The sequence below is a fragment of the Mugil cephalus genome, chromosome 6, assembly GCF_022458985.1.
Source record: "Mugil cephalus isolate CIBA_MC_2020 chromosome 6, CIBA_Mcephalus_1.1, whole genome shotgun sequence".
Classification (NCBI taxonomy): Eukaryota; Metazoa; Chordata; class Actinopteri; order Mugiliformes; family Mugilidae; genus Mugil; species Mugil cephalus.
Window position 1 is genome coordinate 4,384,560 of NC_061775.1, and position 12,237 is coordinate 4,396,796.

The 12,237-nt window shown below is 42.2% G+C and overlaps 1 protein-coding gene across 1 annotated transcript in view; it reads left to right on the plus strand.

Moving 5' to 3' along the window:
• The window catches only part of agbl4 (AGBL carboxypeptidase 4), a 253,123-nt gene extending 240,953 nt beyond the window's left edge, over positions 1-12,170 (plus strand). The window contains exons 11-13 of the mRNA XM_047587733.1: positions 3,366-3,528; positions 11,444-11,537; positions 11,676-12,170. Of these exons, the coding sequence (XP_047443689.1) occupies positions 3,366-3,528; positions 11,444-11,537; positions 11,676-11,781 (363 nt within the window). The 3' untranslated portion in view covers positions 11,782-12,170. The remainder of the gene's footprint in view (positions 1-3,365; positions 3,529-11,443; positions 11,538-11,675) is intronic.
• The last annotated feature ends 67 nt before the right edge of the window (positions 12,171-12,237 follow it).

The following is a 12,237-nucleotide window of genomic DNA, read 5'->3' on the forward strand; positions in this document are numbered from 1 at the left end:
GAATTGCAGATACGTGTTAATATGAATGCACATTTACACAACATTAAAACCACTGACAGGAGGAGAACATATTATTGACCATCTTGTAACAACTCAATGTTCTGCTGGGAAACTTTTGGACCTGGTATTCGTGTGGATGTTACTTAGACATGTAATACCCACCTAGATCAGACCAGACACTCCCAACCCATAGTAATGACACTCCTTGATGGCAGCAGGATGCAGCCTGACAAAGACACACACAAACGGTTAAGGAACAACTCAAAAAAATATATGAGGAACAGCACCAAGTGTTGACCTGACCTCCAAATTCACTATTGTCTGTGGGATGATCCACAGAGGCCCCTCCCCTCAACCCATAGGACCCAAAGGTCCCCACTAGCAAATGTTGCTAGTGGGGTAGAAGACACCACAGGATCCCCACATGGGACACCTACACAATATTCATGGCGATGGTCTGGAGGTGGGCCTGGACATGTGTGGAGCTAAAGAATCCTCATAGGTGTCTGAAACCACGGTTATTTAGACAGGAAGTGTTGTTTAAACTGAAGGAGGTTAGGAAGGGAAATCAAAGCAAGAAATTAAAGTGAATGGAGAACTAAAGCAAAGAAGAGACGAGCACATGGGAGGAAATACCCAGCATTTAGAACCCAATAAAACCTTTACATACAGCTACATTATTCACTAAACCATTTCATCTCAGCCCTGTGTCACTTCCACTGACCTTCGTTTTCTCAGAGACAGTGACATTTCATAGCAGAGCCACTTACACACATCCTAAAGAATAACCTTTATTGCCCATTGACACCTAGCTCCAACCCGGATACAGAGAGAAACTGAACAGGCGGATGTTCACCCACACATGTATGGAAATGTCACTTATTGTCAGTGTCTAGAAGTATGCTGCTTTACGAAGGACGAGTAAAATGCTATTTCAGGAGAATTTCTCTCTCTCCCTTTTCTCTGTATTGCTTGTGTGACAGCTGGCCCAAGGGTCATCTCCCTTACTGTGCTTTTGTCCCTCTGCCCATTCAGCACTACCTAAAGCCCAGTGCAGCAGCAGCACAACACAATCACGACAAACTCCCACTGGTGGCCGCCAAGTCTGCATTTCAGCAAGGCAACTGCAGCAGGGTGGAGTGACAGTGAATGGAAACTTTTTACACACTCTTCCCCAGACAGCATCGCATTTGTGTAGTATAGCTTACGCACACAAATCTAAAATAGTTTTTTTTCTGCTTCAGCCATTTACAGCCAATATTTGTAATGACGCAGTATGAGTCTATTAAAAAAATAAGCTGCCCTCTATAAGTTACTGAGAAAGAAATCGCTTGGCAAGCATTCTTGGCTGGACTGATTTGTCATTCGATTATCACAGCTTTGTTTCTTGATTTATCAACACAGAAATAAACATACATTACTAACTCATATGAGGTATGGCTCAAGAATCTTCAGTAAACAGTATAATGCAAATTTAGGCTCAGAGTTCTCAGTTATGATATCACAACAACTGTACTGGATAATCTCGTATCATCATTTCCCATCATATCATCATCAATCAGTTATTTAAAGGTGCAATTATTTTTGGATTCTCATCATCAGGTCATGGTTTATCCAAACAGACTGAACCATACTCAGTACTTAGTGGTGAATCAACCACGTCTGAGAAATAGTAAGGTTGCGGATGATTCATTAGCATTAAAAAAGAAAATGAGACTATGTTATAATGTGTAGTAAGGAGATGCAGGAAACAAAAAATGGATGACATAATTTTTAGTTTAATGAATACTAATGAAGACTGTGAAAAAAAAAGAAAGTCGGTGTATAACCATACATTGACTGATGGACAGGTGAGACTGAGGGTGGAGAAAGCAATTAACAATGGAGTGTGTGTCAATGGAGGGAAACCACAGGAAGTAAAGCAAGAAACAAAACACAGAGAAACAAAACAGAAACAGGAAACACAAGGAAAACCAAACAGGACTACCCAAAGAATGTTAAAGGAACTGGACTTGTAGAGTTTCTTGAAGATGTTTTGCCACTCATCCAAGTAGCTTCTTCAGCTCTAAAGGACCGATGGGGAGTTGGGGCTTCTGTGGGTGTTTACCATTAAAAACTCACTTGACTACTGTCTGTTGATAACCACGTACTTATAACAGAAAACATTCAACAATACCGTGACAGACTACATTTTAGGAATTTGTGTAATTTTGGAGTTTCCGTTTTATTGAAGGAAACGTCTGGACTTGACCAGAAAGTGTTTTTGTCATATCCACAAGTGAGAAGCTGTCCAATGACTGATCTGGATATAAAAATGCATATGGATATATGGACAATGCACTCTAAGTGGTTTTGCGTACAAACGGGAGCTGTGTGCCAGCTTTTCTGCAATTAAGTGGTAAAACCCATTGGAAACCTTTGGATCGTTGCTTCACGTGGTTTTTGATGTGTAAAATATCACATATCTACAGGTTATTTCAATGATCTTGTATCCTTTCACATTTGAGCGTCCATCTTCTCCTGAGCATGTCCAATAAAGTCAATATAAATTGCTACAACTGTTATTCAGTTAAATTGAGTCATCTCCCCCAGCTGGAATACTCATTCTTGTTCCTTAAACTTTCGATATCTGATGCAGTAATCACAACAAAGAGACACAGATTACAGATTCAGTTCCTCAGATGTGACTCTAGACTAGACATTATATCTAGCTCATTAAGTGCTAAGTGCTCCACTATGTTGATAAACTTGTCACTAACTTCCCTGTTCTTTGATGATTGTTAAGGAATTAAATTAGTTTTTAACTGTGGCTGAAAACAATATTGATGCGAGTTATGGAGCATGAACCAGAACAGTAAACTGGCTGAGTGCTGGCTGGAAGAAGCTGTGCAGCTCTATGATAAGTGTTTTCATGTATCTAGAGATGACACCTCACCAGTATATATTTGGAAGAGATTGACTCTATTACCACAGGAACACTCACAGGTCCAAGCAGAGAAGTTGGCAGTAAGAGACCCATGAAAACCACAGACTGTGCTGTGTAAGTACAGTGAAGTGTAAACTAGGACACAAGCAATATGTTTCTGCCAAACGTGTTGCTTTTTTTTCATGGACTTTGGAAAACATTTTGTACCAGGAAGTTGAAACTGTGAAATTTTAGCCAGATAGGGAACATTTTAAAATAAACAGTTTTTAGTGTTTAAGACCTGTAGAGGTATTTATGGTCATTGTGGTGTAGATGGGCTCCAGACACCAGCATCTTATTTAAAAATGGATTGACAGGGTGTTTGTTTGCTGACATGAGAACTTGATCCTCCAAAGGGTTACTATCCATAATCTATAGTAGCTTTTCCTGTATTCTATAGTCCAACACTTCCTTCAACCGTGACGTGGTGAAGGCTGGTACCGGTAGACGTTTCCTTGGTGGTCTCCTCGACGACACGTCCTACTGCTACACTCTGGAGGTGTCCTTCTACAGCTACATGACCGCTGGCAGCACGGCTCCTGTGCCCTACACTGAAGAGACATGTATCCTTCACTATGTGTGATCTGTGTGTGTGGAAGGAAGAGATGTGTTAGAGAGAAACAGTCATGTTTTCTCTCAATATCCCGTCTCTCCTCACACACAATCACAAACTGTTCCCGCGTTAACAATCTCTGACTGAAGTCAAGCCAACTGATCTTGAAATCACTGCAGTCATTACTTTAATGTCTGTGCTTCCTCCTTGTGAGAGTGTGTGCGTGTGGGGAATATGTTTGTGTGTCAGGTCATGTGTTCTCACTAGAAAAGCATGTTGCTCTTTTGTTGCCTCTTGTTGCGACAGATGTGCAGTGACAGAATAGGGATGTGATAGCTGCATCTATTGATTTCATTTACAAAGAAGAGAGGAGAAAGGGGCTTGTGTTGGCACATGTAGCGCTGTGTGTGCACACAATTGAAGCTTTGATTGCGATAAACAATGGAACAATAGAGCAAACAAGATCCCTGTCAACTACAATCATGCGCACACACAAGCATAGGAGCACGCATATACATTCATCACGGAAACCGAAGGTCACGAGTGTCTTAATGGGGGAAGTTTTCCTTCCCTGACCTTCTCAAAGCTGAAGAGCTCCTGAGAGATGCCCGATGGTGGACTGATCTTACCGATAGAGTGAGTGAGAAGAGGGAGAAAGAGAGATTTAGAGAGAGCGATAAGGACCATACATATGAAAAGTATGTGCTCCCCTACACATACTCTGCAGGTGGAGGGGCGGGTGCATATAGACGTAGCCCTAGTGCCCTCTAGTGCCAATAGTTGGCACAATCGGCCTCCCCTTAGATGTGACAAGTCACGACTCATTAATGCATGAAAAGTTAGTGATTAAAAAAAGACAAATTCTACTTATGATATTCTATTTATGATAATGTTTAAAATCGTGAATTTTTAAGGTGCAGTTTTTTGGGGGGATTCTGCACTTGAATGCTTCTTATAGAAACATCTCAGGTCTCTGTAATATATTTGTGATTCCCAAATAAAAGTACAGGCATGTGCATGCACAGGGGGCACCACCACGGCCACAAGCAAATAGTTAGTATTAAATTGAGGAGACAGGTGTCTGGCTGTTATGCTAAACAAACTGCTTATAACAAATTCTCCACTGCTTTTCATTTGAGATGGATTTGGTAGTTTTGGAGCGAGATGTGAAAAAAGGGGAGCCGAGTTCCTGCTTACGTGTCTCTGCACATTCCTTGAGAAGGTCAAATTATGAGAGAGAGAGGTCCGGTGGGTGGACCTCCTTTTGTTTTCTAGGGATGCGTATTTGTGTCGAGCTGTGCGGTGGGAGGTGACCAAGGAGGAGGCGTTCCACGGGGCGGGCGGGCTGCATGGGGACCTGGTGTAGAGTGGAGATTGGGGTCAGGCAGGTTGAAGGAACCGACCATGTCACTTTTTATGCCCCAGCAGTCTGCTCGATGGACCGTGCAAATCATCAACAGAGACCTTTAACATCCACCCCCACCCCCCAACACCCCCCTTCCACTTTTCTCACCTGACGCACACACACAGTCCTCTAAACTAATACATGACAAATAAATAAAAACCTTGGCCCCTAACTCCTACCATCCTCCAAATGTGCTGCCCTCACCCTTTCATCTTCCTCTCCTTCTGCACTGCTGTGACTTGCAGCCACCAAAATTGAAATCTTAACCTTTCTCACAGCCAAGACTTTTGTCACAGTTTGAAGGTGCACGGAAAAGGTGTGATGCAGTGTGTGTGTGTGTGTGTGTGTGTTTGCTTTTTGATTTCTGCTCTCCTCTCCTCTCTCGTCCTCCTCTCTCCTCTGTTCTGTCCTTTCTTCTCATCTCATCACCCAGAACATAACAGCTCATTATATCATCTAGTCAAGCTGAGAATAGTCTTCTCTGAAGCAGCAGGGTCAACCTCTATTGTGAGTCTGTCTTCTCTTTGTCCTCTGATCATTTAACACCTGTGTGTTTCCATGTGTACACCTCTTCTTAGTGCTTACATAATGTTCTTTAAGTTATTTACAGTCTTGCTGACATCCTAACTTCTGGGACTACATTTAAACAGTTTTTCGTCTTTCAGAGTTTAATTTTTTCTTAATGTAATACACTATAGCACAGATTGCGGTTCAGACTTTGAAGTTTGAATTGGAAAGTGGAATAGTTCAAGGTTGAGAGAATCTGGGATCTTGTTCAAAGCTCAGCTTGATGTTTTCTGGTGTGAGTTTGCGTGCGCCACGCTATGTGTGTGGGTACAGCATGTGTTTTGTCGCTTTCTTCTCTGGGAGCCTATTTACCTTGTGAGTGTGCTCTTTTCTTGTGCTGTGGGAGACAGCAATCTATGTGACTTTGAAGAAATTTTTCACTTTCAGTACGGACATGCAGATGTTTTGTCTCATTCCTGCAAGTTTGTTCATTTCCTTCTGTGGAAAGATACATGCTAATTAAGGCGATCTCTTACAAGCTGATCAAATGCAGCACTGTTGGGTTATTCATCAGTACTGCGTGACGTTAGCAAACTGGTAGATGCATTGATATAATTGTGGAATGAAAACCTGGCCAGCTGGCTTTGACTAGTGCTAATGGTACCTGTGTGCATGCCCACACACATACATACAGTAAACCTCACTCTCTCCATGTGTGCGTGATGTCTGTCTGCCAAAGCAAAAACACTCGGCGTGAACCGCGACATAACAGTGGGACTCCATGAATGCCAGAACTGCCAATGGTCTACAGTATGCATCAGTGAGCCTGACACCCAATGGACAGGCAAGACAAGTATGCAAATGACATAGCCTGGAGGAAAATATGCTTCACTACCACACATCATACACATCATATCACACCGACATGCACAAATGGAGAGGTGCTCACATATGCAAGCAGGCGCACGCAGAGACAGTCACATTAATGCGCACAGGTTGATTGTGCAAATATTGTTGCTATGCTCAGAGGAACAGGCGTCCTCACATGAGCACTCACAAAGATGCACAAACACACCTCCAGTTGTGCTGTCGCAGTTTTTCCTATATGCTGATAAGGCCGATGTTCTCGGAAAGTCTGAGAAAGTTTGGAACTATCGTCTGTACTTGAAAAGGCCACATTTTCTGGAGAAAATGTAAATTGTGCTCACAGCTGAAAATGTGCAGACGAAACTAGCGGACGTGGAAGTCAAAATTTGTGACTTTCTGAAAAAAGTTAAACTGACAGTTACAATGAACGTTTCAGTTTGAGTTCAAGAGCTGGGGAGGGGTTTCAAATCATCAAAGTTTGAAGAGTGGAAGAGTCGACCAAAGTGCAGCCAATGGAAGGAGTCATGAAAGAAGCTGAACAAAAGTTGAAAAGTTGAAAGCTGGTGAAAATGTCAGTGAAAGTAACAGAGTTGAAGGAACTGCTGTGTAATAAGTGAACACAGTTGAAACGTTTTGTAATAAATAGAAAAGTGCTGAACTGTAGGCATTCGACTGGAAGTTCTAAAAATGAAAATGTAAATACTTCATGACAGTGATGAGAAGGAACGTAACAGCAGACTTGAAGGTGTAAACCACAGGTACCAGATGGGATGTTTGTGTGTATATCTTTATCTAGGTTTGAAACAACCTGAAGTGTTTCCTAAACAACAAATGAGTATAACTCTAGTAAAAAATAAAAAAAAATGAATAGTGGGCTTATACATAGAGTATCTGTGTTCTGATTTCAGAGCAGTGCAGAAGAAATAGCTATCAGTGTGTACTGTAAGAACAGCTTCCTTTGTTACACTCGTTTCGTGTTGTTACTCAACTTTCAGAGCTTGTCTCCTCTACGGTGACAGTTCCTCATGCCAGGGATTTAATCAGCTCTTGTTTGTCCCTTTGGGCTACAAGACATGAGAACTTTCAGTCTGTTGATTCGCTATTGGGGACAAAAATGTCCCTTTCTGTATTGCTGTTGTTGACTAGCCTCTTAATTAGCATTGATAATTAGCTCTCTGCATGTCAGGCCAGTGACAGGACCTGTCACTGGCCTGTATTGATGGCTTGAATGTCCCTGTGCTTGTCTCCTTGTTAACTCCCGTCTGATCTAGACAGCATTCTCCACGTGTCTTGTTCGTCTTACCTCTGGGGGGCCTTGTTGTTCGTTCGTCACCTTGTCTGTCTGTGTGCCTGTCTAGCAGGACCGGACACGAGAGACGTGGCGGTGAAACCTGCTAAATGCGGTGCTGACAGCAAACAGCTGCAGTAAACAACGCCCTTCCGTCGCCTTTGTCTCACGTATCCCATACCTCATCAGGGTCTAAGCTGGCATGCCCTTGAGCCATGACTGTGACCTGCTATTGATTGGACAAGACCATTATATGTACCAAGATGTTAAAGAATACACCTCACACACCTGAGTGACGGACAGGCAAGATGCAGACACTGCATATACACACCTCTATGACCTCCGATGACAGATAATAATTACAGCGTGTTAGTGCTTTTAGGGCCAGTGACGTAGACGGCACAATATTATTAGTCTGTGTGTTAATTCATTAGACCCTGCTTGGATGTGAACTGAAGCAGCTGAAGCATCTTTTCTAAGTATTTCCACCACCACCCACCACTCTAATCCAAGCCACCGCCCGCCGACTGTTTGCTGGCTCTCTCCCACTTTACTTCCTGCTGAAGTAACAGCCTCATTCCGGACCCTACGGTTTCCCCCGGCAACGGGCCAGGCAGCAGTGAGGGCATCCTACGTGTCTCGACCGTGTACCCAGTGGAAGAAGTTCTCCTTCAGAAGCTGACCGTCCATCACAAAACCTCCTGTAATAGACGGTGAGTCGTGACAAGCCAAGCTGAGAGGCCATCTGCGCACGGTGGGGTCCGGGAGATATTTTTGTCGCTGAGCGTGCCTGGCCAAAGAGCTCAGGACTGGCACCAAGCTCTGCTGATGAAAGGGAACGAAAGAAAACACCAAAAACTTTCCAGAGGTCAGAGTGAAGACATCAAGGATACAGAGAGCGGCATGTTAGCATGTGAAGCATGGGTGTGTGTGTGTGTGTGTGTGTGTGTGGTGTGTGTGTGTGTGTGTGTGTGTGTCTTCTTGTCCTTGGACACATATATGTTTGTGAGTTAGAAGGAAGATAGAAATGCTAATCTGCTGACTGTTGATAAGCTAGTTGGTCAACAGCTATCACACACCGATGCATAAAATTCTGCACATTCATGGTTCCCACAGTGTTGTTTAATTATTTTAGCATGTCACTACATTAAATTCCAGTGTTTTACTAAATGCTGATTAAATTAAAGACAGCCCCATCAGCTGCACCCCAAGGGCAGCATAGGTTTAATATGTAGAGACGGTTGTCCCCGGTACATGGACCACATGCTGGAGTGTCCTTCAGCAAGACACTGAACCCCGAGTTGGTCCCCGTGCTTAGCACAGGAGTGTGAATGTGTGTGTGCTTGTGTGAACAAGTGGGTGGATGTCTTATTGTGATTGCAAAGCGCTTTGAGTGCCACTAAGTAGAACAGAGCTAAATACATACCATATTTAAATACCGCCATAAATTCAACGTTCAGCAGTATATAACCCTTTTTTTTGTTGATCTGTGGTTTTATTTCAACCTATTCTGTACGACCATCTAGATGTGTTTAAGGAGACAGCCTGTGACGACTGACATCCCATCATGCAAACACACACACCAGATGCAGGACTCTCAGACAAACAGCCAGATGGGGTATAAACATAGAATCTGGAACCGTGTGGAGCGTGTTGCCATCACCCCGCAGAGTGAAGAATGAAGTCCTGAGCAGACTCTTGATCATACACATTAATATGCGATCAAAGGCCAAGGTGACAGACTTGCTATAGAGGGGCTTGCTTGCATATTTACAGGTTGAACTTGCAAAGTTTGTGTGCGTGTGTGAGTGTTGTTTGAGGTATGACAAAGTTCCCGTCCAGAAGTGTATGCCCAGACAGCCTGTTCAAACTGTGGATGGATGGTTTACAAGCTAACAGCTGACAAGTATTTATGTATAGATATTTTTTAACCATTACTGGAAGTTGAAAAATAAAAAATAAAAATGAACAAACCATAATCACTTTGTTTTTCTTTATTTTTTTTTCTGCATTCCAGTTGTTTCAATCACGCAGTTGTGACAGACCGATAGTTCAGCGGACGACAGGTGGTGTCTGAGTATCAACAAGGTAATGACAGGGGAAAGTGACAGAAAGTGACTGATTATGTCTCCATGTAGCTCCATCATGCTCCAGCGTGGTGAAAAATGGAGGTAACTAAACATCAATGCCACAGGATAGGGAAAAACCTTTATGGATCTGGTTGTTTTGAGTCGGGATCTATGGGAACACTATGCATGGATGTCCTGTGTAGATGGAGCGTGGTGGAGGTGGGTTTAAAGGGCTGGACAAATGGATTGGCAGCTGATACTGATGTGGTGTTTTACAGTCCCCTCACCCTGACAAGATGGAATTGTGTTAGTGACGTTATTCTTATTTATCTGCATTTATTATATCCTCACTCTTGATGATTGGGAACATTGTTGGCATTCAGTGGTTTGCTATTTCTTCATTATCTGAACCTCACTGACATCATTACTTGACTTGCTAGTCTAATGATCACAGGCTTTGCAACAGCACTCACAGACACACAGCTATTTTATAAAAGCAGTCAAGTTATTGATATTGTCACTAATGTAGCCAGGGACAATTGGGCAGGGGGATGATGTGTGCACACACCTCTGAATTTAAATTAGGCCTTGGTGTATAAGTAATTGCTTCTCTTTGATTCATACCAGCATCATGCATTTGGCCGACGTGAGGGAAATGCAGTTGATTTAGCTCTATTTAATTCAAAAGTATGTTCTAACTGGAGGATTTAGACTGCTCATTTCTCCAGACGCTCTCTAGTTACGGCTACTGTATCTCATTGTGTGTGTTGACAGTGACTGCGACTGTTTTTTAGTATCATGTGTCTAAAATCAAAGTGGAGATTTACTAGTTTGAATGCATCATGAAGATGTAAATCATAGACATTAAACATTTAGAATGCCATAAATCTTCGTAGGTTTTCTCCAGGTGCTCTGGATTCATCCAGCCCATTCTAAAATGGGACGTAGGTGTGCATGAGAGTGTGAATTGCTGTTTGTCTCTTTGTGTTAGCCTTGTGATAGACTGGTGACCTGTCCAGGGGGGTACCTCGCCTCTCGCCCAGTGACTAAATCAAAATGTTTATACTGTTGCAGCTTCGGAAGTTGAGAGAAAAAAAAATCACACATCACAAATATTTCTTTATCATTCCCAAATAAATTAGATGCATAGTCTTTTTGCAACAACTCACCTTTTAATAGTAACACATTTTAGTTACAGAGCGTTTTCAGGTAAACATGCTTTACATAAATTCAATTTGTCTTGTCAAAGCAGTGAAAGCACATATGGAGCTAATACCATTAACTGCGCCTCCATTCAAGCAATTAATGCAATTATATGCATCAGTTAATAGCGTTATTACTAATGCATCTGCATTTGACAAGTCAAATTATCTGCTGAGAAAAAGGATGGATTAGTGTAAACCTGTATTAATGGTTTGTGTCTAGCTGCTTGGGGGAAAATAAACACAACAAAGAAATATTACCACCTGAAAAAAAGTGTATATACTTCAGCAGACACTGAGCAACGTAAGTGCTCTTTTTTTCTGGCCATCTGTTGCTTTCTTTTACTCAGGTTTTGATCTGTGAGGGAAACATGGTGCTCTGTATTTGCTTAAAGAAGACTGCCAGCTATTGCTTGGTGCTGGCCTTAACTGACCCATTATTTGTATAAAATACTAGTTTGTGCAGCTTTGTTTCACTTTGTTATCCCTCCCTGCATTGGCTCTATATAAATCTATCTTTTTTCAGAAATGTTTTTGTGCAGTGTTACCAAGCCTCAAAGTCTGTTAGCTTTAACTCCCGTCCTCAGACATGAAACTGGGCAGGAACGTGGCTCGAACCTTCCTGGATTACTACAAACTCAATAACCTCATCAAAGACAACAGACCAACTCACATTCAAAGGTAAAATAGTATGGCATCAGGAACACTTTAACCTGACACAAAATCCGCAACTCAAATCTTTATTGAACACATTTTTGTTTTGCTATTTCCTCAGCTTCATGCTACTCTCTCAGTCATTCAATATGTTTTTGTCTACAGTTCTGAGGTGATGTCGCAGACAGGCGACAGTAACGCAAGGGGCAATGGCGTTGGCAGGGAGGCAGCAGACAGAGAAAAGGAGAAGAGCCAGAGTGTCAGGCGCTAGACACACAGACGGACACACGCTGAGCATGTATAAAATGCATAGCACTGTGGCAGGAGGATCCTTCACACTTCACTGCATTTATGAGCTTCACATCTCCCTGGATATAAAGACTTATTTGCACAGATTTGTAACAGAGAGATGGTTGGTACTTGTAAGATTAAATTCTGAACAAGTTTCCTCTTGGGTTATTTAGTGACTTTAAAATGTGGAGTGTTGAAACCAATGGGAAACGGACTGGTTATCCATCTAAAATCCATCGGAGGCCTTCATTTGGCAGCTCTTTCATTATTTACAAATGCATGCTTCGGCCGTTGTTACTGAATTAATTCAGTGTACAGTCTTTATTTTTTCTTTAGTTTGTCATTAAACACTTAACCATTTAATCTTAATCTGGTACTCACTGGTCTTTTTTAAAAAATAATTTTAAGAAATTTAATGCTGGTTTTCCATGTATGA